Raw genomic sequence first — 27,751 nt, forward strand, 5'->3', positions numbered from 1 at the left:
GATTCAGGACAGTCAGGCAGCCATGAAAAGATACTCATGGAAGAAGATGTCCAGACCTGCTTCAGAAAGTGGGAGGAAGGATGAGATTAAGAGTGTTTGAAGTAAGGTGGAATATTTCGAAGGGTACTAATAGCAAAGTCTCTTTTACTTCTATAAATTATTTTTATTTAGTAATCCAGTGTATTCTTTGATCACAGCTTGTAGCCATGAAATAGAAGATGCTGAATTATTAAATATTTTCTTTTATTCCTTCTGCATTTTAAAGTTTACAAATTGAGTCATTTTTTTCTCCTAAGAATCCCTTGTTTTTTTTCAGGCTACTGGAAATAAACTTGCATAGTTTTGTTTAGGATTATCTTTGTTTCATCTTCTCTGCATAATTCTTTCTCAAAGTAATACAATCTTCAGTGGCATCATTGGCTTTCATAAATGTTCCTTCCATGTGTTCTATAATCCGTACTTCCCGCTAATAAGCCAGCTATCTGGCAAAACAAAATAAAGTTGATCGTCTGGCCTTTTTTTAAACTTTGCCATCTTTCATAGTTTTCAACAAGCTTATTTTGAAATATTTTTCTTTGCATTTGTTTTGCTTGAGACTCTTTGTATATATGACTTGATATCATTTGTTAGTTTTGGGAAATTCTCAACCATTTTCTCTTTAGATACTGTTTTGCCCATGTTTTTCTCAGATTTCCTTGTGTATTTTACATGCATTTAGTCTCTTTATAATTTTGTGGTGCATTTATTGCCTCCTATTTTTATATTATCATGCTTCTTGGTCTCTCTTCTGTTTTTGTTTTTGTTTTTCTGTATTCTACATGTGTCTGTTGGGTTAGATTTTGCTGTTTACTAATAATTTTTCATCTTTGTTCAATACATTAGTTTCCATTTGCTTTTTTGGTGGGGGGGTTCCAGGGATCAAACTCACAACTTGCACTTGCCAGGCTGGTGCCACTGAGCTGTATTGCCAGCCCCCATTTGCTATTTTTTAAAATTACAACTTGTATGATAGAAGCTTTATATTGTCAGCTATCTTCTTAAATATATTAATCATAATTATTTTAAAGTTCCTATCAGACTAACTTTAACTTTGGATCATCTGCCATTCATTTTTCTCTTTGTCCAATTATGGTAGAATTTATAGTGTTGGCTATGATAAACTATAAGTACTTGGGGTAATATTTTTCCTTCAGAGAGGAGTCAACAAATCATATGGCAGGTAGCTAAAAGAGGACATTTTCCCATTAATTATTTCTGCCTACTAAAATCACAACAAAAGTTAGTCACATTAAAAAACAATAAGCATTTATCATGTTCATGCTTATATGTCAGGATTTCAGACAGAATCTTGCAAGAATCTTGTTCCTGCCACATGCTGTATATAATCAGAGCAGAGGTGATCAAAAATGTCTGGAGCTGATTGGAGCAACTTAAATAGAGTCATTTGTCTAAGGTCTCTGATTTGGATTGGTTTGGTGGTTTGGTTTGGTTTCTACATGGTGTCTCCTGAGGAGCTGGCTCCATTACTTACATATTGTGACTTGGACTAAGAGGGCTGGAGCAGACGAGAACTGGCTGGAGTCACCTGCCACACACTGAAGTCTCTAGCTGTTGGGCTTCTTCGTTGCAACTGTCCTCCTGCAGAGCGGGCAGGTCAACAGAGAATATGACTAATGGTCGGGGTGGAAGCTACAAGCCTTATTTTTATATTAGCCTCAGCAATCCCAGACCTCTTCTGAAGAATATATATGGCACATTTGCATTTGTGCAAGCTTCAAGGTAATGGGAATGGGCATCAGAAGAGAGAAAATTGATGAAGTGGACCGTGTTGTTCCAATGAACAGATACAAAGCTTCAAAAAGTTTTTTCTATTTCTTTTGCCTTCAGTCATGGGGTTGAGACCTTTGGGGATACAAATTAAGAAGCTTGGGTACATAACAGGGTCCGTCTTCTTTCCTAGGCACTGGATTACTGCTTGTGTTTTTTCAGATTTGAGAAGATGATTTTTTTTCTATGACTTCTACTTGAGTTCTTGGCCATATTTTCTTCTCTCCAGCATCTTCTACCTGCCTTGAAAGCCCTCCTATTTCTTCATGCGTATTTCTGAGCTTTTTATTTCCTTATAAAGGTGGGTTTAATCCACTATGAGCTATATTGCCACATTCAGAAGTGGAGTCCACAAGCTCAGTTTGAACGACAGTCTCTGGTCCTTGTCTCCTAACACTATCTGTTCTGTTTCTGTTCTCTTACCTTGTGACATATTTTCACATATGGAATCTTCTTATCCGTATACTCTCCAGCTTTGGCATGATTTACACTCCTGTTCTACCAGGACCACGTGTCCTCAGTCTTTCACATGGACAATGCCAATATTTCTCATGACTTCTTATAAACAAATCCCACATCAGAAAACTTACAGTCATGAGGCTTAATTAGAGCTAGAGCTAGCCTTTGTAGCTCACCATGGTCTAGGAGCAGGGCCAGGGTATTTGCATCCTACCCAGACCTTACCGAGAAGGCTGTTCTATGTCCTTATATTTGACACATAATTTTGTGCATAACATTAAGACTTCTGCTTTGTATACCAAGTACCACAATAGAAAAAGTCTAATATCTCTAATAATGATAAAAAGTATTACTACTCCTCTCCCTCTTCAGAATACAGTAATTTTTGTTCCATGTTGCTAATATATTAATGGATGAACACCACTCATCTGTTGGTAAGAAACAGAAATTAAATGTCGAAGAACAGAAAGTCTACAGGACTTCAACATCCCAGTGTACCTGTTTGTGTTCTTTCCTGAGCTCTAGGCTTGCCAAGATTTATGTCGAATGCAGCCTCAGAACTGTCCCACATTAAGAGAAAGAATTAGTACCTAAGATGAAAAAGCTTTTCCTTAGAGACACCTCCAGCAGACAAGTCCAGTTCGTGTGTGTGTGTGTGTGTGTGTGTGTGTGTGTGTGTGCGCGCGCATGCGCGTGCATGTATACTAATAGTTTGGTACATAGTGGCATTTTTAAAAATCCTAAATTTTGTAGTTTACAGATTTTTCTAGAATTGAGTAAGACTTGAGTTTAGGTAGCAAGTTCTTGACCTTGCTGACAGGGACTTCACAAACGATTTTTAATGAAATGAATAATAGAGTGACTCCTGGAGGCAAGCATGCCTTCTTTTGTGGGAAGCAACAGCAAAACAAAACAAAACAAAACAAAAAAAAACAAGGGACATAACAGTGTCTTTCTGCCCTTTTTATCTGGTCCACACTACTTAGGGTCGGCAGCATGCCTACCCTTAATCCTAGTACCCTTGGGCCTAGCATTGCACCATAAAAATCGATCCTAACATCACACACTCTATCTAGCTCCTGCTACTTCTAAAAGAGCCCCACCTAAGATTGAATGAGGATTGGGGGTGGGGCATCTAGATGCAAGTCATAACAATATGACAGTCAATATTCCAACAACTGTCTTTGTTTCCATGCTCAAGCGATCATATTTAGCCATCCCTACTTCAATAAGCCTTCCTAGGCATTCCAGATTCTTCTATTCAGCCTACACACATTTATTGAATGTCATCTCTAGATTAGGCACTGTCTAATAATTGACACTCAAAAATTTCCAAGATATGGTCTTTCTCTTCACCAGTCATACTTCACCAATCATACACTTAAATAAAGACTCCAATATAATATGCATTGAAGTAATTATGCACAGGATGCTATAGAAAAACAGGTAAAGGATATCTCTTATACGCTAAGAAGCCAGGAATAATGGGTCAAAAATTCTAGAGAAAACGTTTATCTGCGTTCATTTTTGAAGAATTGCTGAGCAGCTACTTGATGTATGCATAAAAAGAAAAGAGAATAGGATTTCAGGCACTCTTGAAGAAAATAAGAAAACGATTCAAGACTAAAAACATCAAGATATGTATGGGTAACAAAAACCAGTTCATTCTTGCTGAAAAAGAATGAAACTTGGAAAGGCAGAGTAGACATCATGGGTGAGGTTATGAGAGACCTCTTGCTTCTTGAATCACATTTGGGACTTAGAAGTCTGTGCTTTATAAAGCTCCTTTAATGCTATTTGTTATGGTTTGGATCTGGATATACCCCCCAAAGCATCATGCAGTCATGGGGTAGGTTTCTAGAGCAGTGACTAACTCATGGTCCAGTGCTGGGATTATGGGTGTGAGTGCTACACCCAAGTGGGTTTAACCTACATATGATCTAAGGGACAGGAAGAGTCTTCTCTCTGTGCTCCTCCCCTTTTGCTTTTGTTGCTTGTGTTGTTTTCTGTTGCCATGAACTGGCTCCCTCTGCCATGTGCCACTCTGCCTTGGAGCCTGCTTATTATGGACGGAAACCTCCACAAACTGTGAGCTAAATAAACCCTTCCTGCCTGCCTTCAGTTTTGTCCCAGCAATGAAAGAAAATTAACTAAGATACTGTTAATGGGCATTCAAGTTCAGGAGCTACTGGCAGGATCACAGTGCTAGATTCTCATTCTGTCTACTCAGGGAACAGATCTTAGCTTTCCTTTTCTGCCTCTTTTGCTTCATTCACATCATCACTGATCACATCTCCCAAGTGAATCATAACTTCATACAGGAATGTGGTCTTTACCTCTGAAGATTAACTATAACTGAATAAAGTAACACTGATTTTCATGCGAGGGCTGTGACCACACTGAGTAATATAGAAGGGTGACACTCAGAGAATCTGTGACCTACACTATTTCAAAATGGTACTTAGCTTTGAGGTGGTCCTCTTGGGAGTTATTTTTAACATCCATATAGAATGACTAAGGCATTCACCTAAATGACATCAGAACAACTGTTTCTATAATTAAAGATTCAGCAGTATATGCATAGTCATTGCCTTTGCAGTTTGATGTTTTATTTTTGTGTTCACTACAAATTGATGGACAAGGAAAAAGGGCAGCTCTGAACAGAGTCTTTATACAATGTTATGCAAAAATAAATAAATAAATAACTGAAGGAAGGAATTTGTTCCTGCCAGTATTTAGAAGCTATAAATAAGAAGTTAGGGCATGAAAAAGAAGAAACTAACATGAAATACTTCTGAGATATGCTTGCTTTAAAGAGATTATTTTCTTCCAAAAAGCTAGAAACAGACTGGAGATAGATATAGAGATACATGACACTCAGTGGAAAATCTGAATGTTCTCTTGATTGCTTAAGAAAGGGAGCAAAATGCTGCACTCATTAATTGGAAAAAAAACTACGTCAGATTCCATGCATTCACAAGTGTTATAATCAGAGCTGGGCCAAGGGTTTGAGATCATTCAGGCAAATAAAGCAAATTAATTACTCTCACTACCCAGGTAATTTTCCACTTGTGTTGCAAATACAAAATGTCAGCCAGCCCAAACTTCTTTCCCTCTTTCTCATCTTCAGAAGCAGTTTTACATACCATGGCTAAGTAGGTAATGGTTTATAGCAAGTAGTTCCATGGCATGAATTGTATTTTTGGTAACCAACACACTGGTTGATATTTTGACTCAAGGTGACTTGGATTTAGAGATGAGTTTAATTTGCCAGTAAGAAGCTTTAGGCCAGTAAATTCAACCTGATTTGAGAACCATGAGTAATTGATAATTTTTCATTAACCTTGGGCACTTTCACAAGATTGGTTAGCAAAAAGTAACCCAAATTTTAGCAGGGTTTGACATGCTGTATTTAGTTAAAATGTCATAGAATCCAGAGGATAAATTTTCTTGCAAAATTGAAATCTGGTATTTGGAAAGACTATCTAAGAATTTATCTTTTATTTAGTTAAAGATAGGGTCTTCTGTAATTTTCTAAACTTCAAGGATTTAGGAAGATATTTCTTATGCTGTGATCAGTACTCTTAGGAGAATAGAGGTAACCTTCAGGGAGTTGATGGGACTCTTTTATGGTATATCAAATATTGTGGTTCATGTGCTTATGGTATCCCTGGGCCAGAGTAGAGCATTGGATGAATCTCAGAAGAGTCTGAGAGTCCTCTTACCAAAACTTGAAAGCTAATGGCTTGTATCATTCCAGAACAGCATAAAGTCTACATCTCCAGATTCTGAACGTGTCGCTTGAATGCCTCCACTCACCTAGAAAAGGCTGCTGTAACTTCTCACTGGTAGGTATTTGAGGTTCCCTTTAGCTGGGGTGAGAATCTTTCTATCTGATGTTAATTGCTTTTAAAATTCTTTATTTCATTGATAGAAAATTTGCACATTCTAAATACATTTAAAATTGAAGAATAACTAATATGTAATAAAATAGAAGCCTACAATTCGTTGGGATTTCACAGTTCTAAACATTGATTAAATAAGTCTCACATCAGTATGGGTCTCTAATATCCTAAGAAACTCCCTCATTTTGCATTTCAGTTATTTTGCATCTTCATTTCAACCTAGAGATAACTACTAGTCTTATTTTTATCTTATAAATTAGTGGGGAAAATAGTTTCCCATCTTTTCTTAAATAATATCAGTTTTGATATGTTGATAATATAGACCAAGGCTTTTCTCCAGTCATGTTTTTTCTAGTCTTTTGTGTTTTTCAAGTACTTTCAAAAGTGTAACTAAAAGTTTTACTTCCTTCTTTAGAATTCTGGTGACTGTGCTTTTTGTATCATTGCACTGGTTGAGACCTAATTAAAATGACAAACTCAGGTATTAATAGTGAATTTTACCTTGTTCTAATCTAAGGGTCAATTCAATCTTGTAGGGTTTTCACTGATATCCTTAATCAAGCTAAGAAGTTCCCTTCTGTTTCTATTTTACTAAAAATTTTTATTGATGCTTTCTGTATATATTGAGATAGCCATATTCATTTCCTCTTTGGTAATATACAAGTAACACTGGTTGACGTTCCAATGTCCAACCAAACTTGCATCCCGAAGGAAAATTTTCAGTTGATCAAAAAGTGCCTTTTTTGTTAGTCAGCTTCCCGCCATTGTAACAAAATATTGGAGATGGAGATAAAGGTTCATTTTTGCTTAAAGATTTAGAAGTTCCAGTCCATGATCAATTGATTCTTTTATTTTTGGACCTTTGGCAAGGCAGCACATCAGGGTGGGCTTGCATGGTGGTGTAAAACTGCCAACCTCATGTCCAGGAAGCAGAAAAAAAGATTAGAGCTGGGTGGAGGCAAAGTTGATTTCAATACTGTGTCCTCAGTGACCAAGACTCAGCTCTGAGAAGTTCACTGCTTCCTAACAGCACTGTGCTGGGACCAGGGCTTTAGCACAGGAAATCTTGAGGACATTCAAGATGCAAACTACAGTAAATCCTATTTATATACAACTGTAAAAATGAATGCTGCACAAAACGTTTCATAAAGTTTGGGGTGTGTATATTTTGAAATACAGCAATATTTAATTCTCTCATCTTATCATTGTTTTAGATTTTATCAGCATTATGCTGACTTCATAGACTATATTAGAATATGTCCCTGATTTTCTGACAAGATTTGTGTACTATTCTTGAATAACTGATAGAATTCATTAGTGATAACAGTTACGACTTGATATTTTTTAAAGGAAATACTTTTATTGCAAAATCAAAATTTTAATAGGTATAAGACTATTTAAATATTCTGTTCCTGTCTGGACTGGCTTTGCTTAAACATGTGTTTCAAATCATACTTTGGTAAATCATATGTTTCTGGCATTTTAGCTTGCTAAATTGATTGACATAAATTTTTCTCAGTATCCTCTTTATAGTCTTGTAGAATCTGAGAATTTATAAGGGTAATCTCTCTTTTGTTCTTCATATTGGTAAGTTGCTTACTTAAGGTGTTGTAGTCAGGGGTTACAAGGAGAACAATTACATTCAGGACACAGAATATATAGTATAATTTATAATGATCATCCAAGGAGTCAAATGCAAGACAGTACAGGAAATCTGTCCACAATACTAAAGACCTAGAAAAATCCAGCCAAGGGCCTGCATCCCATGGCAACATCCTGCATGAGTCCAGCTGAAAACCTAGAGCCCATGACAATGCTTTATGCAAGTCTGCTTCACAGATCTGCACTGGGAAAGCCCAAAGTTCAGCAGTGGAAGCTAGAAAGTCTGTGTTAGCAGGGTGAAGGATCTGTGCTAGCAGGCTGAGGGTTCTGCAGTGGAGCCAGGAAGCAACGCTCAGAATAAGGAGCAGAGCTCTCTGAAAAGATCCACAGCCATCCTCAGCAACAATGAGGGCCCAAACTCCTCCAGTAACAGCCGAGTACATATCAGGAAGCCAGTGTGACAAGCTTCTCCTGGCTATTGAACAGCACAGTCTTCTTCCCCTTTGGAGCCAGGAAGCAACGCTCAGAGGACCAAAACTCTCCCAAAGTGAGTCACAGCCATTCTTGGTGACAAGTTCCCCAGCTCTTCTAGTGATAACCAAGTTCATATTAGGGAAGCCAGCATGACAAACTCCTCCAGGAGAACCAACATCCCCAAATAAGACCACTTGGGAGAACCCACAGTGCTACTCTTCCTCTCCAGGTCTCCTGTCCATGCTGGCAACAGCCCTCAGCTGGGCCATCCACACTTAGCACCATGCTGATTCAGTTCAGCTGGTGTTTAAATTGACTACCAGTTACCGCTCCACTACATAAAGTCTGCTAAGGTTGAAATTTCTCAGTTTTTTCATCTAAAAATGTTTTATAATCATTTTGGAGAATAGTTTCACAGTATTCTCTTTATGTTTGCATTTTAATATCTTGATTACTTTTCCTATTATGTATACACGTGTGTATATATATATATATATATATTCGTTTTTGTCTTGCTTGGCATTCACTAGGTTTCTTGGATTTGTGGGTTGATATCTTCCATTTATTTCAAAGACTTCTAAGTCATTATCTTTTCAAAATATTTTCCTTATTCATTCTGTTTTCTTCTGAGACTCCAACTGTTTATATGTTACATTATTAGATATCCTTCTCTTTAGGAAACTACTCATTTTTTAAATCATTCTTTCTGTTCTCCAGTTTAAATAATTTCTGTTGGTATATCTTTAAGTACACCGATTCTTTATTTCACTACCTTAAGGTAGTTGTAAATCCATTGATTCCTTCACTTGTGAGTCCTAAATTTTTCATCTGATTTTTCTATGGTTTTCATTTCTCTGGTTAAATTTCATAGCATTTCAAAAATGTGATGGACCTTTGTCACTAGATTATTTGACATATTTATTTATTTACTTATTTGGTACCGAGGATCAAACTCAAGACCTTGTGCTTGCCAGGCGGGCGCTTGTGCCACTGAGCTAAACCCCTAGCCTTATTTGACATATTTTTCATAATTATGTTACTGTCATGTTTTGTTAACTCCAGCAGGGATGTGTTAACTCTACGTGTGGGTGGTGTCCTCTGTCAACTTTTCTCCCTTTTGTTACAGATTACATTATCTGTGTCTTTGCATGTGTCGTAACTTTTTACAGCATGCCAGGTATTATGCACACATTAATTACAGTCACTGAAGTAAGTGATATGGGCCCTAGAAAACATCATGTGTCTTCGTCATTAGGATGCTAGCAGGAGGATTAAATTCCTATTATTTGAAGTTGAACCAGGTCTGAGTTTCAGTGTAGTGTTAGCTGGATTCTGTTCACCTCTAGCTTCAGATCCTTGAGCATGTGGTCCAGGCTTTCCCTTTAGAAGGCTTCGGATCTGAGCACTGATGGCATCAGACTCTGGAGACCTTTCCGTGCCCTGTATCCCAGCTTACAGCTTTCCGAGTCCTATGAAATTGCTTCATGTTTTTATAGTTCAAGGAACTGAGAAATTCCCTTTGCTTTTCATCTCTATTCCTTTGCTCTTCACCTTGGGAGAGCTGCCCTCGGAGAGATGTCACATGGTACTAGTTAAGACCCTGATCACCTTGGCGCATCTATATTAGCAATGCTGTCCTCCCTGGTTTCCAGTGAACCACTGCCTTGCGTTTGATAAAGGTCTTAGATGCACTGAAGGGATTCTCATCTTTCATAACCCGCTGAGAGGCTTTGAAGGGCTGCTGAATTATAGTTCATCAAAGTGAAGCTCAGGAGAATTTCTCTCCCTTCCCTGTTCTACATTCAGCCTTTGGCTGGCCAGCACCTGCACTCAGTGATGGATCAGGGCACGTAGGCAGGGTCTTTCCTGCATGCTTCAGCAGACCTCTCTCCACTTTCCTGCTCTTCCTCTAGCCCTCAAAGGGCCAATTCTTGCCTTTCAGGAGGGAAAGGATCCTACTCCGTGTTCCTCTCCTGCCTTAGACACCAGCGTGGCACTGCTTCTCACCCAGTAAAGACCCATGAAGACCAAGTGTGGCTCACGGGGACCCCGCTCAGTCTTCTAGTCCTGTACTGTTCCACTTCCTGCTGCTCACCCTTGGTGACTTTGCTGTGGAGAAACTTAACCAGTGGGTAAAGATCAACACGTAACCAGGGCGCCTGGATACCCACACACTCATGGCCTCCAAAAATTCATTAGCAGGTAACCTGATTTCTCCTTACCTGTCCCTATCATAGGTATCACCTTGGAGTTGCTAGGGATAACGGTAGGCTTGAGAGAGTCCTGGGAATGGACTTTCTCTTCCTAAGATTTAGGTCACTTACATGTCTTTGTATTTCAGCTCTTCATTAGGTATTAGCGATCAATACATTGTAGCCAGTTGGAAGGGGCTTATTATAAAGCAAGAGTGATGATATCCTGCAAGTTTCTACATGCTAACCAGATCAAAAGTCAATTCTTTTCAAGTCCCAAGAATCAGAAATTACCTGAAGACTCTGTAATCAATGAAACAAGCTTTAGTTTTCTGGTGATATCTTCTGAACAGAACTGGGCTCTCACTTTCCTCTCTGCCACGCTCCTGATGGAGTATGGAGAGCGTTCAAGTCCACGTTCTCTGTCAGCTTTGTGCTTTCCACGCTACTCTGATAGTTACCTTCCCCGCTTATTTCCGCAGCTCTCATGTCAAGCTCATGCATATCCTCCAGGAAGCCTCCCCCGACACATGGTAAAAGCACTCAGCACTTTTTACACTTATCACTACACTCTTAAAGTAACCCCTTCCACTTTGTATTGCATCTATAATGCCAGGACAAAGGTGGCGCTTCCTTCCTTTGACATCTGATGGCGAGTCACTGAGTTGATAGGGCTCCAAGGTCCACTGCAGTCAGGATGAGGGTTGAGATCAACAACATTAAAATCAGAGGACCTGAGAAATAAAGAGGGGTAGCTCTCCCAAGGGAGAAAAGGAAAAGAAACAAATAATAGGCTGCTACTGGGAAGGACTAAAGGACATGGGACATAGGAAAGTTTTCCCAGCATTCCACAAGAAGGTGGTGTCAGTAAGTTAGTCCCTGCAAGGCAATCATATTCAAGTGTTTTTAAATCCACCAGATACCTCCCTTCATTAATTTTACCTCTATGGGCTCAATTTCTTTTTGCAAATTTGGCTGCTAAACTACAATATTATGACATATTCTATGTAGATTTTTTTTAAATTTCAAACTTCTCTTAGCAATTATAAGATAGCATTATTATCTCATCCTTTAAAAAGAAAAACCTGGCAGTTACTCAGGTGGCCAAGCAAAGCTATTCTCATTTCTTCATTCAAAAATGTATGAAATAAATATTAAATACATTTGAATTTTCTTCTGAGTAAAAATAATTATATAAGAGAGTACTATGTAGAAACTAAAACTTGCTATGATTCAATGAGATAGAAATATGTTCACTAAATAGTCATTTTTGTAAAAGTAGGTCATAAGATGACATATATATATGGGTCTTTGGGGAACTGGTAAAATCACCTCTAAGACTCCACCTGCCCAACTTAACTTTTTCTGCTGTAAAACAGGATGATCTGATCCTGTCTGATTAAAGACACATTTCAGGCCTGTTTCACAGGTAGATTTGGCCAATGAAACCAGCCAATCAGCTGTTCACTTTGGAACAGAAATTCAAAATTGGCAAACAATTTGCATATTGATAAGTATGTCTTCTTTCTTAATATGATTTAAGCCACCATGAAATTATTTTAAAAGCTACAGATTGGCACCTAAATGTCATTTTTGTCCTGAGCTACTTCAAATGTATTCCACTGAATAAAATGAAAACACACCACCCCTCAAAGTAGTTTAGACATTAAATAAAAGTACAATACAGCACAATTTCTGCTGATGGACCGCCCAGTTCTGACCGCTTTGTTGATTTTGTGTTGTAGGCCTCAAAATAGGATTCTAATTAAAAAAGGAAAGGTGCTGGGATTCCAGAAAGACCAGTTCATTTGGGGGTAAGTATTGAAATATTAAACGTTGAGCTAACAATGCTTCTTCAATAAGGGAAAGATTCTTAAAATCTTGGTAAAATATTAGCTACTACTAATAGATACACACTATTTATTGCTTATACAAGTGGTATTTTAAAAATACCATCTTTTCTCACTCATCTGTCCTCATGAGGACTCTGGGAGGTGTAGACTATCTAACCTCAGGTAGCTGAGGCAAGGATATCAAGTGATTTCTATTTGGACATAAAATTATGAGAAAGTCAAGACTCCACCACAGATGGTGGGGCCCAGAAGTTTGCTCTAAAAGGTGCACTCGGGTGGGTCATCTGTGAGAGGCTGAAAGCTCGTAAAAATGCTGAATCCATTGAAGTAGGTGACTGAGTAGCACCATTTCTTTCTCTTACCACGCCATGCACGTTGCTTACCTGAATTCCTGCACACCAGAGAGCCAGCCCAGGTCAGGGGAGGCCGAGGCAGAATGACTGAGGCACCTCCAAATGATTTCTAGTGTCCTCTTCTCGTGAGTGGACATAGTAGTGGAAACAATCAGACAGTATCATGTGTTTCGTACATTTCTTGAAGTCTTCTGCATGCCACAGCATGCACTGAATCACCTGAGGCAGGTGGGATCCACCTGAGTAATGTCTCCACCCAGCCCTCTCATTCATCCTCCAGGTCGGGAAGCAGTCTCCCCTTACTCACACTCAGGGGCCAGATCTTATGAGCAGCTCTGTCGCTGCAGGGGTCCCGGTGGAACCTGGGACTTGATGCTTTCTTTGCTGAGCCTATCCTTGTCCTAACTCACCAGACGTCTGCTTCACCCAGTGCTCGGTATAAAATGGCTGTCCAGAAAATGTCCAGATTTTTTTAAAATCACCATTTTACAGATGGGCAAACTGAAATACAGACCATAAAACTTAATTGATGTCATAAAACCCACAAACACTCCCAAATGCAGTTTGGCATTCGCTCTCCTGCATATGCCAGGCTGGTGACAAGTCTTTTCCATAAAATTTCCAGAGATAGAGGGCAGCAGGTAAGGAAGATGGGCAAGAGGCAGGGAGGAGGCAGGGAAGGAGAGGAGTATGGAAAGGAGGTTGGTTGCTGTCAGAAAGCCTTGCCACAGAGGGCCTGGATCATGGAGCTGGAGCACACCTGCAGCCATTTATAAATTCTTTTGAGAAATGCCAGTCTAATAAACACTTTGCCAGCCAGTAATTCATGAGCTCCAGGCAGTAGTTGAGACCAAGGGGGGTAATGGCCACAGCTGTCAGGCTCCAGATGCTCTGGGGCCCGGCCCTGCCTCTGTGTCCCAGCATCCATGCGGAGGAAGGCTGAGAACTGGCACATTACCGTTGCTGCCCCTGGCCTGCGCCCAGCAGCACCAGCTGCATCTGGCCTGGAAGACGGCCGAGGCTGAGCACTGGGCGGCAGCCAGGGTGCAGGAATTGGATCTCCCCTAAGCACTTGATCCAACCTCAACTGCCTGTCTCCCCCAGATCCCCACGGGAGCTTTAGCTTTCCTGGCATGCCACATCCACCCAAGGTCCAGACGTCTTTCTGAAGTCAACAGAAAAGATGGAATGAAAACCACGCAGATGAAAAGTCATGTCATTTATTAATAATTTTTTTCTCTTCTATAAATCGGAAGGAAAAAGTCTTTGGTGACACTCTCTATAAAACAATCTATCTTGGATGGCAAAACCCAGACATAAAGTTACATAGGTCAGTGAAGTAAATCAAGATCTATGGCTTTGTAATTTCTTGCATGTTCTCTCATACACTTCTGGGCTTAATTGCACTAAATCATTAATAATCTGTAACAAATGGCGAAAACACGTCAGAAAAGATCTGTGGTGACTCTACAAAAACATTGGCAACATATTAGAAAACTCTGTCCCAAATGTACATTGTATACAAAATAAGGTATACTATTTTTTTTTCTTTTTTGCTTTACAACTTGCCACCTAAAATAGTTCCAGTTTTAAAGGTCTTTGTTTCTACCCCTCAACATATCCTATACATATTTTTCTCTCAAAATAAATATACAGGTTCATTACACGGTAAACAGGTTGTCTATATGACCCTGATCTTAGTAAGAATTACAACCCAAAAGAAAGGAATGGAACAGGAAACTACTGCAGAAAACAAATGACTTGTGAGGTCTCAAAGGCAAATTGTTGCAAAAGAGTGGTTGAAAAACTAGCTTGACTTGATTTTAAACAAGGATGAGACTGCTGTTTTGTGCTTCTGAGTATCTCACACAGCCTCCCGATGCCGAGCACACTGGAACTCCAGGTTAGTGATAACCACAGCCCCAGGGAGGGAAAAATCATGGGAACAAAATCCTTTGATTTTTGGAAAGGGCGAAAAGAAGAGATGGCTTCCAGGAGTCCTCTTCACTGTCATAAATAGCAGTTATTGTAGCTGGAGCTCTTGGGCAGCTTTACAGCATCGAGAGGAGAGAGTGTATGCAAGATGCTTTATATACAACCATCACCCCTTAAATAAAGTTGACATCAAGGGATAATGTAATCTCTGTATCCTGAACTTGACATAGTAAGCAAGCCAGGTTTAGTTCAGTCCGACCATCCTTATTCATGGAGAACTAAACAGAAACCAACTTTGCCCCCAGCAAGCCTGCCAGGAGAATTGGGCCAGCCGTGAAAGGGCTCTAGTTTACATCTGGCCGAGACGGACAGAAACACCTGTCCATAGTTACCACAAATAGAAAGTAGGTGAAGGGATTCAGCACCTAGAGCTCTGAAGTACTGGTAGCATCGTGATGGTATTAACTATTAAACTGTAGGACACTTTTATTTGCACATTCATGGCAATAACAGCAAAAACTCCAGGTTCTCAGGGGCCCAAAGAATGCAACTCACTTCTGGGTCACACATCTAAAAAGTCTGGCTCCACCTTGTCCAGCAGGAGCACAATTCAGCCTTGTCCAGAGGCGGCTCCTGAGGACTCTAAGCCGATGGTGTTTCTGCCTTCGCTTGCCCTTTAAACAGGTTTAATTAAGATTTCATTTGTTCTTAGATCAAGCATGCTGCTTTTTTTCTTCGTAAATAGTATATCAGTTTGTTCACCTCATCCATCTCACCCCTGATTAAATTAAGGTTTGGTAGCCTTCAGGAAAGGCCACTGGTGAACTATTCCTTCAAGTCACTAGGATTTTGAGAACCACCAAAATAAAGGCTAACATAGCCTACTGTAATGAGAAACAAAAATCATTCCAAAAGGGACATTGAAGGAAACAACCAGGATTGATCCTTCTTTGAGCACCATTAGTAAAAAGAATTAAACTGCAACATGTGTAGGATCCTAGGTTTGAGATTTTTGCTTTCTCCTAAAGCGTCACTTCTAGAAAGTGTGCTGATAGCTCTAGGTGTGTCCACCTGGCTTTTAATCCTCTTTTGTGACATAATTACAATAATTATTGCGTGGGTTTCTCCTCTACAGTCTCAATTTTACCATTTTATTTGCAACAGAGGTGATGTGTTGCATGTTCAATGGATATGTAAGCTTTGATATTTGTGATTCTTTTCATATAAATATATAGCCAGCTTTAAAAGATTATTTTTAAGACCACGTGTCCTAATACGTAACTGGAGGAAGTTATGGAAGTCCTGATGGGTGGAGTCCTCCATGTAATTCATTATGGGCTTGGCTCTATAATCTCTGCCCCTGGCATCTTATCAACCCAGCATATGTTAGCCCCTTTGGAACCCCTGATTATCACTAAAGTTGGCTAAGAGATAACTCTTGACATCTTATGGCAATAGCCATGACTTGTCAACTTGCTGTAATGTGACATACAACTCTTTCCTAAGAGAATTAAAATCACATCTTATTGCTGGACCTCACCAATTTGCTTACATTGTTCAATTCCCACCTGCGTTTTTCAGATGCGAAAAAACATGCCAGCCGGCATCTCAAAGAGATGTACTCAGAGAATAACATAAAATGAAATCACGGAGATTTAAAGTAGAGGAAAAGTGTGTTAGAGGCTGATCTCATTTATAATTACCATATTTTTTCCCCAGAACACATTGTTTTAGGGGAATATATTACCTATCAGCTTTGACAGGTAAATCTGTCCTTGAAGCCACTCGTGGGACTGACTGGTACAATTAGGGACACTGCTTCGCAAGCCAAGATGACAAGTGTCAGGTCGATTTGGGACTGTTAGAGCAAATATTTCTTTCATTTCTGTAAAGGAGAAAAATATGTCTTAATATTCCAATTCTGAAAATAAATACGAACTTTCAAAGGGCAGAGGAATAGAGATTGTTAATCCTTTAACACACTGAGAGCTGCAGCTGATGTGACATAAACTTTGGGGCGTTTTATAGAAAAGCACAGGTGCCACGTACCAGGACCTGCAAGTTACTTGTCAACAAATACACAAGAAAAAATCACATCTACTTAAGGGACAATGCCACATGCCTGAGAGTGTGGGCAAAGGAGGGGTCAAATGGATGAGAGCTTTTTAGGGAGCTGTTCTGTGTCACGAGGTCACACAAGACTTCCTTGTAATGGGACCACTTAGCGTACGGACCACTCACAACACGGCATCTGGACAAGCAGTTTCTGGTCTTTGTCTGCTGCTAGCTGCCGGCAGAACCTTCATTCCTGGCCTTTGCAAGCACCTGCTTTTACTCCTAATTACAGCAGCCCTTCAGGGCTGTTGTCCCAATTTCCTCTTTTGCTCCCAGATGTCTACCAGGGAAGCGTGAATTAGAACCTACCGCACTTACGTTTCCACTGACCTCAGTCAGTGGCTTTAAAGTTATCGGGCCATAACTCTGCGATCAGTTCTTGCAAAACAAAACTGGAAATAAAGGTATGAAATGCATGAGATTTTCGGGGGAGAGATGAAAGTGCTTCTTGTTTATTATACATAACAGGTGCAAAGGTCCCCGTTCTCTTGCTTCTTCCAAGTAGAAGAAAGCATTTAATATCAGAAGTCTCCATTTTTTCTTTTCATAATGGAGTTAAGGGGTCGCGTTCGTGGGCTTTTATGTGTTTTTCTTGCAGTTTCACAGCCACCCTAAGCTCAGCAGGGCATTTGTGGGAATGAAAGTATTCTTTTAAATAAGAAACACAATTAACCTTCTCCACGCATTTAAAAATTAACATGAAATTAAAAAGTTCTCCCATTTGCTTCTGTTCTTTCATTTTAGCCACTTCTTATTTAAAACAATATTTAAGCAAAAATGGTATTGGGGTCCCCATGGGGAGGGATGCCCTCAGATACTTCACAGCGATTCTCTTGCTAAGTGATGTGAATTTACATGTTACTATTTCTTCCTCAACAAAGACACTTCCAAAATCTGAGGTCCCCACAAACAATAAGGAACTGATCTTACAACCTGATTCCCCCAGAACACCCACTTTCTGTTGGCCTCTTAGTCAAAACCTTTTCCCTCATCAGACCTGCTTCAGGATCTGTCTTCTAGTCAGAGCGATGGGTTACTGCCAAGGACTGACATCGCCATCTGACTGATGTGCTGGCGGGGCGGGCGTGTGTGTGTGTGTGTGTGTGTGTGTGTGTGTGATCTGAGGGTTCTTTGTGCAAAGTGAAAGCGTACTTCTTCATTATCCTAATATCCTGGGTACCAACTCCTCCTACCCCCCAAGGAAAAAAGATTATCATATTTCTATATCTCAAACATAAAGTTTTCAACTAGAACTGCCTATCTGAAAGTCATAATACTTTCTAGCATGCAGCAACATTTTAGAGATCAAAGTTTAAGTGGGTTGGAAAGCTTACTTTCAAAAGCAATTTGACTGGCCAGAGCGGTGCAATGGACTTGTCTTAATGTATGCTCGGCTATTTCTCGACCCGGGTGGAGTGACCTGCTGTGTTTCCCATGAAGCCTGAGCTTTTGTCATGGTGGGAGAAGTAGCAGCTTTGAAATACTCACGACCAACACCATTTTGATTAAAGAAAGAACTCTGGTTTTTAATAGTTTTGATCATTAAAAAAGTTTAAACCTGCATAGCAATCATTTCAAAAATAATTATTTAATGTTCCATAATTAAACTGTACACAACCTAGTCTTGGGACACAGGAGCCAGAGGTGAGTTGGAGCAGTCCGGTGCAGTCCCAGGAGCCAGGAGTCGATTCTTATTGGCCGTTTGTTTTGTTTTGTCATTAGGTTTATCTAAGTTTATTTGGATACTTGGCACAGTCTGGCTCCACGGATGAGCGGATCTGCACGGGAAGAGAGAGAGCAGCTGAGCGCCTGTCCTTTCTCCTTCCCCAACCCCACTCGGCCGGGTGCCTCAAAGCCGCTCGATGTCTCGGTATTTCTTCCTCAGGATGGAGACCTGGTCTTTGAAGAGCACGGGGTCCAGCCTCATCTGAGAGTGGATCAGCGGCATGTAGCCAAACCAGCTGGCAAACGTGTTCATGCAGCTCTGCCGCTGGGCGAAGTGGTCAGGGTCGGCCCAACGGGAAGCCCGAGACGTCTGGAGGAAAGGACAGAGACGAGAGGACAGTGAGAAGCAGCGCAGGAAACTGAGTCACACAAACATGGGCCAGGTCACCGAACTGCACTGGACAGGTGACTGGTAAGGGGAAGTGCGCGGGAGACGCTTGTAGCCTCGTGCGAGGGTTTTCCTGTGATATCTGAGTTTGTCAATGTTAAAAACATCTATTGGCAGAAAGTCGAGCTGCTGCTTCCCATTATCGATGTTTCATTTTGCTCTTTCATTTATTTATACTTCTGGAGTCGTCATAGATGTGCTGTGCACCCGTGTCAACTCCTAACAACAAAGGCAATCTTAAATAATACATCTATCAGGGACTAAACATGCATTCATAGGAATAAAAAAATTTTAAAAACACACCTAATCCTCTGAATTGACTAATTCTCTTCTTAGGAAATGATGCGCGTCTCAGTTATTCTGGTCACTAACTATATCTCCTTCCTGCACTAATCCCATGACTAACAATTCTTTTTGCTTACTCGGCTGAGTTTGAAATATCAATAATCAATTGTCAGAAGTCTATCTTCTTATCCATCTCTTCCTCCTTTTAGCTCTCTACCTTTATAAAGATTCCACTGACTCCCTTGTTAAAAGGTTACATTTTCAGGTGAAGGGGAACAAATAAAAAACCTTATCCTTCATTAAAGGCTAGTACTATTCAGCATCTAAAATTTCCATTCCTGTCTTATAAACTTCTTTACTGGGACAACTCCATGAAGTATAAGAAAATGGATTCAGTGATATGTAAGATACACATTTATAGGACTATCCACTAAAATTTCACACTTCTGTTCTCTTAATCAAGAATTGTTGCATTTTCAACTTTACTAGAATGCCCAAAGACTTATTTTTAAAGGGCAGTTGACTCTAAGCGACTCTTCACCCTGACACGGAGAGAAGATTTACTCTGGGCAAGTGGGAAAGACAGTTACTACCTTTTTAGTCCCTTACATTGCTCCTGGGGGTGCTTAAGTACTTCTACACCGTGTAAATGATTGGCATTGACTTTTTAAAAAGCCTTAAATGATTTTAAATGTTGAAAATTAAACAGAACTAAGCATATTGTCTTTCAAACCAAGTATTTATCAAATAAGAAAAAACATGGGTTATTCAACTACACAGCAAAAGTCTACAAACTCCTCAGGTAAATAAGGAATTCTTTACTGATGTAGGTATGTGTGAGCTATGCTTTGGTCCTCATGTGTTCTGAAAAACATCTTCTCATGGACAGGTATGATTCAGTGTGAAAATCACAAGTGTCCAAATGCTTGACCACAACATCAAAGATAAATATGAATGTCAAGTTACCACTGAGCAGCTGAAAAATGAAATATATTTGCCAAGTGTGTTTATAAAACTTACTTGAGGCTTGCAATGTCAAGGAGAAAGGATCTACCTAGGCAAGGCATCTGCTTTTGTAGAAAAGGAAGTTATTTGTTCAAGGTAGAAAGAGAGAATTCAGCCTTCGTCCTTCAGCATTTACCCTAGGACAGCTCCACTTGGTGCATGGGAAAGAGGCAGAAATTAAGCTGAGTGGCCAGACTCGTATCAGAGGAGATGGGCTATGGGGCCTTTGCTTTGTTCCTAAACTGATAGGGGTTTGTGGGCCATTTCAGAGGGCCAGATCCTCACTGCCAGCAAAATTGCTCACAAATGCAAATGGAGACACTGTCGAGTCTTGGCTCATTGTCATTCTTGCTCATAATTTTTTTTTGGGTCCAGGAGATTCATCATTCAAGTACCTCTTTGCTTCTGAATTTTAACACTTACTCTGGTCAATCAATTTTAACACTTACTCTGGGTCAATCCTTAAGCTTCCCTATATAACAGAAGCAGAATCTTAGTGCACGACACCCACTTGTTTCATCAGTCATAGAAACAGATATTTAGTTAACTAGTGGCCATGAGAAGAAATGGCAAACACAGTACCTGGCTACAAACTTAGGAAGCAATTTAGATTCGTCCCTAAAGGACGTGCGATGTTCCTGAAATATTGCTTCATTAGAACCAGGCAAATCTGTGAAAAGACCAACCCAGGGAAATCAAGGGCTACTAGAATTTCACACATTATGGGTGTGCGCAGGGAAGTCTGGAGAACTCCCCGAGCAAACACTACTAAAGGAATTCTATGACCACAGGCACAAAAATGTCTACACAAACAGTGCACAATACATCTTGCTTGGATTGAGTAGCCTTTCAGCTTTAAAGATGAAAAATTCTTGCAAATTCTCTTGCCTGTTCTGCAGTAATTACGAGAAATGGAATTTTCTACAAGACCTTTTATGGACTGAGCACAGCTCTTTTCTCAAGACTAGTACCTACTTCAGTGCCTGACAGTCCGCTAGCACTCGGTAAACACTCTCTAACTAAATTTTAGAAACTTAAATTCCTGTCAATTTTTTATTCTGACCAAACTTTGCAAATGAAAAACTACTAGCGGTGTTAATGGGAGAGATGGCTAAGTTTTTCCTTGAGAAACCTGGATTTGTGTGATTGTCAACACCAATTGTTAGAACAAAGAACATGCAAAGCCCCGGAAATTGAACTGATGCAGTGATGTTAACCATGTTCACCAAGGCTGATGTCAACCCTGTGGGATGTTCTATGATTTAAATGGGGCAGATCTAATGGTTTTATTTAAGGTTTATTTCTTACATATAGTATTGAGTCTGCCCAAGAAAAATAGCAGAAGAATTTCAGCATATTCAGAAAGGCTTGCAATGTGGGGCCAGTTAATGGGCAACAGGGAGCACAGGACATGGCGATCGGGGTGGCTGACATAAAGGTGGAAAGAAAGGGTGACTGCATACTTATGAGCAGCTAGGGCAGCTGCTCTTTGTGGGACCCTTGCATGCAATTGCCATGTGTCCCTGGACCCCTTGAAACTTAGCTCAACCCAGAAGCAAAGGCTATGACCCTGGTTGACCTAAATTAAACCAACCACTAATCAGGGAAATAATCATTTTTAAGGAGCACTGTACTCCTTTAAGTATGGACAGGGCAAAGGCCCCAGGCTGAGCTCACCCCTCCAGCATCTCCCTGACAGTTTGCTGCCCCAACCTGCAATGTTATGAGGAAAGCTTTAGCTCTGGACATCTTCATTCTACATGGAGGGATCTATAGCCTCATGTCGCCTGCTGCATTCTTGCAGGGGTGAGGGGACACAGCCAGGGAGACGGAGGGCCTCTTCATGCGAGGGTCCCCAGCCTCCTGATCCCTGCCTGATGTGACAATACAGGACCCCAGGAGGCAGCAGTACAAAGAGCAGAGCCTAGGAGTCAGTTCTCACACCTGTCCCTACCTTCGTGGGTGACTCATGGCAATACTGCTAAGTTCTCTAGGTCCTGGTTTTCTGATGAGCAAAAGAAAGTGCTAGATTTTATTTCTTTGAAAGGATCTTTAGTCCTAAAGTTTTACAACCCAACGAGACATTTTACTTTCCTCCTAAAAGCTTTCAGCCCCACTACTCTACTAGGGAGGCAGGTTTCACCATGCTCCTCTTGAAGGTGAGCTGGATGAATTCAGAAGGTAACATCTCGCCTGTGCCTTAGAAATGCTGGTCGCAGAGCTGACAAGAGGATACCGTGACTCCTGGGATTTCACTAAGATGCACATCACTCAGAAGCGCCTGCCAGGAGGCTGTACTAAAGACAGTGCTGATTGCTAGCCATTAAATAAGGTGCCTAGGATACAAGTCCGCTGGGGCGTTGGTCCTGCACTCCCCAGTCTCCAGAAGTCTAAGAAATAAACGTTCGTCATTGAAGCTACCGTGTCTGTGTTGTTTTGTTAGAGCAGCCCACAGGGACAAAGACTAACTGAGGATGAGTCTTTCTCATGTCACTTTACAGATTATGTGAAAGCTCACACTCTTAGATCATGGCATCTTCCTAACCAGCCAGGTGCCAACCACTGGCTCCCGACAGGCTGTGCGTCTGACAGGCATCTGTCCTCCTTCTGCTCGAACACAGTGCTCTTTATCACGGGCTGGACTGCCAGCCAGCACTGCAGGAAGAGCTCCCTTACCTGCCCCATCATTGTCTCCTTATACTGCTTCTTCTGGGTCACTTTGATTGGAGGCAACTTTGTCACAGCAGACACCAGGAAGTTCATGAGAATGTCCTCACAGTTGGCCAGTTGGTCCACCATGTTCTTCAGACTGGCTGGCAGGTAATGGGTGTACAGGTAGTGATAATATCTGCAAAAACCAAAAGAGAGGTTACACGGGGGCCACTGCTACATAATGACAAGTGGGCTTTCCACAAGGAATTATTCTTTGAATGTCTAAGTGTGTCAACAGTGGCAATCGTGATGATAATGATGATAGCTATCGCTTTTATGGATGGTACTGTGTAAATGCTTCATAAAACTTGAAAGTATTTTACAAAAGAAGGCCCTATCTAATCCTCACATGAAATCTACAGGCAGGTGGAATTATACCTATTTTATAAGTGACTAAACAAGGCACAGAGATACACACAGGTGCAGACATTGTTTGTCTGTCTAATTTTAACAGCAGGCCAGTCAGAAGGAGGAGAAGCTAATTGGGTGGCAAGACAATTTATGTTATGCCCAATTCAGACAAATCATTTGAATGATCCAGATTTATCTGTTGGTGGTATCAGGGGAAAAGGGAACAGAGGATTTTTAAGGGGTGAAATCCGAGATCGATTCAGCCAGCCTGAATGTTCATACTTGGGTATCTTCAAGCCAATATCTGAGATGACAAGATTCTCTTGCTTGCTTAAAAAAAAGAAGACTAGGGTACGGGTGATGTATCCACCTTACTAACACAAAAGACTGGGTGCTCCATTAATGACGGACTGGGAAATATTAACTGCATACACTCACTGGTGTTGTGTCTTGCAATCTTAAATCTGCTGGCTTTCAAGACCAAATATAGGCAAATCACGGTGCAAGGTTTATCTCCATCCATGACTGCTTTCAGCATACATGTTTGGATATGCTAAAATGAAACTTCTGTATTTTCGGCCATATTTCCTAAGACAAGTATCTATCTGTAGTTTTCCCCACCTCTGTGATGTGTACTCTGTATTTCCAGTTACCAGGTCCAAAAAAAAAATATGGGAGTCATCAAATTCCACACCCAGTGTGGAAGAATGTCACGCTAACACACTTCAAAATGTGTCACATCCTGGGCAGTACTAAGCACTTCCATCCTCACTTCCTGGTCCCAGGCTCCATCAGCTTCTGCCTAGAAAATTCCAGTCCCTCTGAGCAGTCTCCCAGCTTCTACCCCTGCTCCTTGGAGCCCATTCTCAACACCAGATCCAGTGAGGACGCCTGACACCTGACCCTGTGTCTGCTCTGTCCCATCCCTGGCAGTGACTCCGCAGGTTACACAGAGAACAGTCAAGTCCTGCGCCCGGGGCTCACGGACCTCCCCGCACTCCCTGACCCACTGCACTCTGGCCGTGCGGTCCTTCTCAGTGCTCGCCCAGCAGCTCTCTGGGAATACTTCTCGCTGTCCCCACACCAGTCACAGCTAACTGTCGCTTGTCCCACAGGGCTCTTTTCACATGGAACCTGCTTGAGGAGGTAGATACCCTCCTGCACCTGCCTCACCTCAGCTGCTACTCTCACTCATCTGTACTTCGCCTAACATTCAGCCTGTTAACGTCCTGTAGAGCCAGGATGCCTGCTGTGTTAGACTGCAGACACTTACTGTGTTTCACCTACTGGTGAATCCCGAGCACCTATCACGGTGACAGGGGCTGTTCAGTTAAGTGCAGTATTTACTTTTATTAATGTCATTCTCTATATTCAGTTGCTTAATAGCACTGAGTTTATTTTTCAGTGCTGATTTTGGGAAATGTAATAAGCCAAGAAGTTTCACTCGTGTCAAAAAACATGTGTTTGCCACATCAACCAAACTTAAGCAGGATACAGATTAACTTGCGTTAATGCTGTTTGCAAGATTTGACCTAAGATTCTACACACGCAGTTGCCAGCTCTGTAAAATCTCGGAAAGAGACGTCTGAACTCCTTACTTGTGGTAAATAGCAGCTCCTGTCAACACCATGGAGTAGTCATTTGTCCACTTGGATGTGTACCCCCAGCGCTCCTTAGAGTTATCCCAGAAGTGGCTGCGAGCAGGGTACCCCACAATCCTCTCGGGAAAGCTCTGCCACACCGTGAAGGCAAAATCCACCTGTAGGCAGAACACAGCCAAACAAGCAATCAAGGCTGTTAACAAATGTCAACAAAACATTACCTTTCCCTGCTAATTCATAATGTGAAATCCTGGGACTGTTGTGAAACATCAATCCCCATGTATTCATCAGCAAATTAACAGCTTGACATTTTGCCCCGTAATTATACACATTTTAACATTTTCTGCTAAAGAAACTTTAGACCAGAGCACAAAGGATAGAAGAGGAGGCGGAAAACAGTTTGCTGATATGGCCTTTAGAAATCCAACCTCTTCAAGCAGGAAAACAAAAAAAAAACCCCTCAAAAAATTAGCTGTTTCCCCAGCAGTGCATGCGAGAGCTGATTCAGCAGAGGTCTACACATGTCTCATAAACGACAGCATATTCCCTGGACACAAACGGAGAAGGTGTCCACAGTGTCATGGCCAGCCCTTACCAAAGCTGATGGGACACACGTGAGAGCATCCTCTTCAGAGAAAGGGACAAGATTTTCTTCCCAGCCATACCATTAAGCGAAATAAATCAGACGCATTAGCTCAAATATAGCACGGTTTCTCTTATATGAGAAACCCAAAGTATAAATAAATGAAAGAACAAAGAAAAGACAGATAACAGGAAGAGGGAGACAGAAGGCGGGGCGGGGACGAAGATCAAATCGGTGGCGCGAGATGTGTTTGCATCAAGCCTCCCCAGAGAAGGTGAGCATCATGTACCGCAAACAGGGATGACAGACATACACTAAAAACCGTTGAAAACCTAAGAAACTGTGCCAGTAAACAAAATATTTAAACATATTAAAATGAGCACGAACTTTAACAGAAAGCAGAGTGGATACCCCAAAGCAAATATAATTCGGGCTTCACAGGTTCAAAGATGCACACGGAACAAGGGAAATCTAGAAAAAGCATCCCCAGAGTACTCGCTGAGGTTTAGTAGGAACAAGGCCAGGTGAAGCCCTAGGACCGTGAGAGGCAGCTGACAGATGAGTATCAGCAAGCAATCCTACCACACTGCAGAGTAACATACGGAGGACAGCAACCAGGCTTCGGGTCCTTACACTTTTTAACCCAGTGCATCTTTGCCGTCACCCTGTGATGTTCTCTCTCTCTTTTTTTTTTTTTTTTTGGTTTTTTCCTTTTTATCGGTACCAGGGATCAAACCCACGACTGCCTGCTTGTAAGGCAGGCGCTTAAGCCGCTGAGCTAAATCTCCAGCCCCGTTGTTCTCTTATTTTCAGGAAGGAAAACTAAGATACCCGGAGGTCTAAGTGTTTTGTCTAAGTCAGTCTCAGGCAGAGCCCAGGTCTGAACCCCGGTAATCTGGTTTCAATTTCAGTATGTGCTTTTTTCTAATCCCTCTCTGGCTCTGCTGAAAAGCAATTTATCTCTTCTAGAGATGACAATTCACCCTTCAGCCCTTGATCTGTCTCTTCTTGAGAAGCAGTACAAATGGAAATTCCATTTATTCTGCCAATACTTTAAGTCCCAGCACTCTTCAGCAGTTAAGGGACAGATTGATGCTGGGAAGCTCAGATCTTTCAGTCAAGAGGTTCCAAATTCTGTTGACTAAGGAACGTGGACCAGACAGTAGAATATTATTCGGCTGTAAAAAGGAACAAAATGCTGACAGGTGCTACAACATGAGTTAAGCTCAAAAAGCATTAGGTGAAACGTCATATATCATATGACTTTATGCATATGAAATGTCCAAACAGGCAAATCCATGAGACAGAAAACAGCGGTGGCTGTCATATGCTGGGAGAAACTCTTCATTGGGTACTGGCCTTCCTCTGTGGGTAACAAAAATGTTCTGGAAGGAGAGAGGTAAATCTGGGTATGGAGGTGCGCATCAGTAATTCCAGCACCCAAGAGGCTGAGGCAGGGGGATTGCTGCAAGTTTGAGGCCAGACTGGCCTCCACAGTGAGACCCTGTCTCAAACAAATAAACAGAAGAAGAAATAAACAGAATAAACAGGTGATGAGGACTAGACATATTCTACTGCTTACTTAGGTACTATTTTTTTTTAAATTAGTTTTTAATTTTAATTGACTTCCTTCTAGGTAGAAACAATCTCAGTGAAATCCTAAGTTTGATTACTGGCTCTTTATTTTCTAAAAAATTAAAGTACAATCATAATTGTTAAAATAAAACATGCTTCAAATGAACCGCAGAAAACTATTATATGTACACAAACCATGTTTTGCGAAACACTGAACCTGGGTGATTTTTAAAGATCCTTTGATTAATCAGTTCTTCAGAATAAGTTAGATAAATAGCTATATGTTTAAATTTGTATAAAGTCCAGTTTGGTGTCTACGATGGTTAATTTTATGTACCACCTGACTGCACCAAGAGGTATAGAAATTAAAGGTCATTTTTGAGGATGTCCATGAGGATGTCTGGGAGGAGATTAACACATGAGTTGGTGGCTGCAGCCTGCTGTTCCAAGTTGGCTGGGTGCCATTCAATACACAGAGGGCAAGAACAGAACCAGGAGGAAGGAGAAGGAATTTCCTCCTCTTTGCATCCTGCTGGACTGCTTGTGCAAGGACAACATCTTCTGCTGCCCCTCAATTGGGGATGCCTCTGATTCCAAGACCCTCAGACGAACTAGGGTTACACCTCTGTATTCTCAGCTTCCATAATCACGTGAGCCAACTCCTCAGACTAAATCTCTACTCCTGCTGTCTTTGGAAAAGTCTAGCACCCCATCCTGCCTACTATGGCTCATTCTCCCGGACCACACCTTCCTGGAGGACCCCGGGAGGAGTCAGGGGTGGGCCGCATACAGGAAGCAAACGTGATTCGAG

The 27,751-nt window shown here is 41.1% G+C and overlaps 1 protein-coding gene across 1 annotated transcript in view; it reads right to left on the reverse strand.

The window, feature by feature from the left end:
• Nucleotides 1–18,214: 18,214 nt before the first annotated feature.
• Nucleotides 18,215–27,751, reverse strand: part of Ext1 (exostosin glycosyltransferase 1) — a 262,248-nt gene continuing 252,711 nt past the window's right edge. Inside the window, exons 9-11 of the mRNA XM_003479827.4 lie at nucleotides 24,780–24,940; nucleotides 22,795–22,966; nucleotides 18,215–18,750 (exon numbers count right to left, since the gene is read on the reverse strand). Coding sequence (XP_003479875.1) covers nucleotides 18,565–18,750; nucleotides 22,795–22,966; nucleotides 24,780–24,940 — 519 coding nt within the window. The 3' untranslated portion in view covers nucleotides 18,215–18,564. The remainder of the gene's footprint in view (nucleotides 18,751–22,794; nucleotides 22,967–24,779; nucleotides 24,941–27,751) is intronic.

This window comes from Cavia porcellus, unplaced genomic scaffold (genome assembly GCF_034190915.1).
Source record: "Cavia porcellus strain 051 isolate PalLab524CR breed Dunkin Hartley unplaced genomic scaffold, mCavPor4.1 scaffold_10, whole genome shotgun sequence".
Lineage (NCBI taxonomy): Eukaryota > Metazoa > Chordata > Mammalia > Rodentia > Caviidae > Cavia > Cavia porcellus.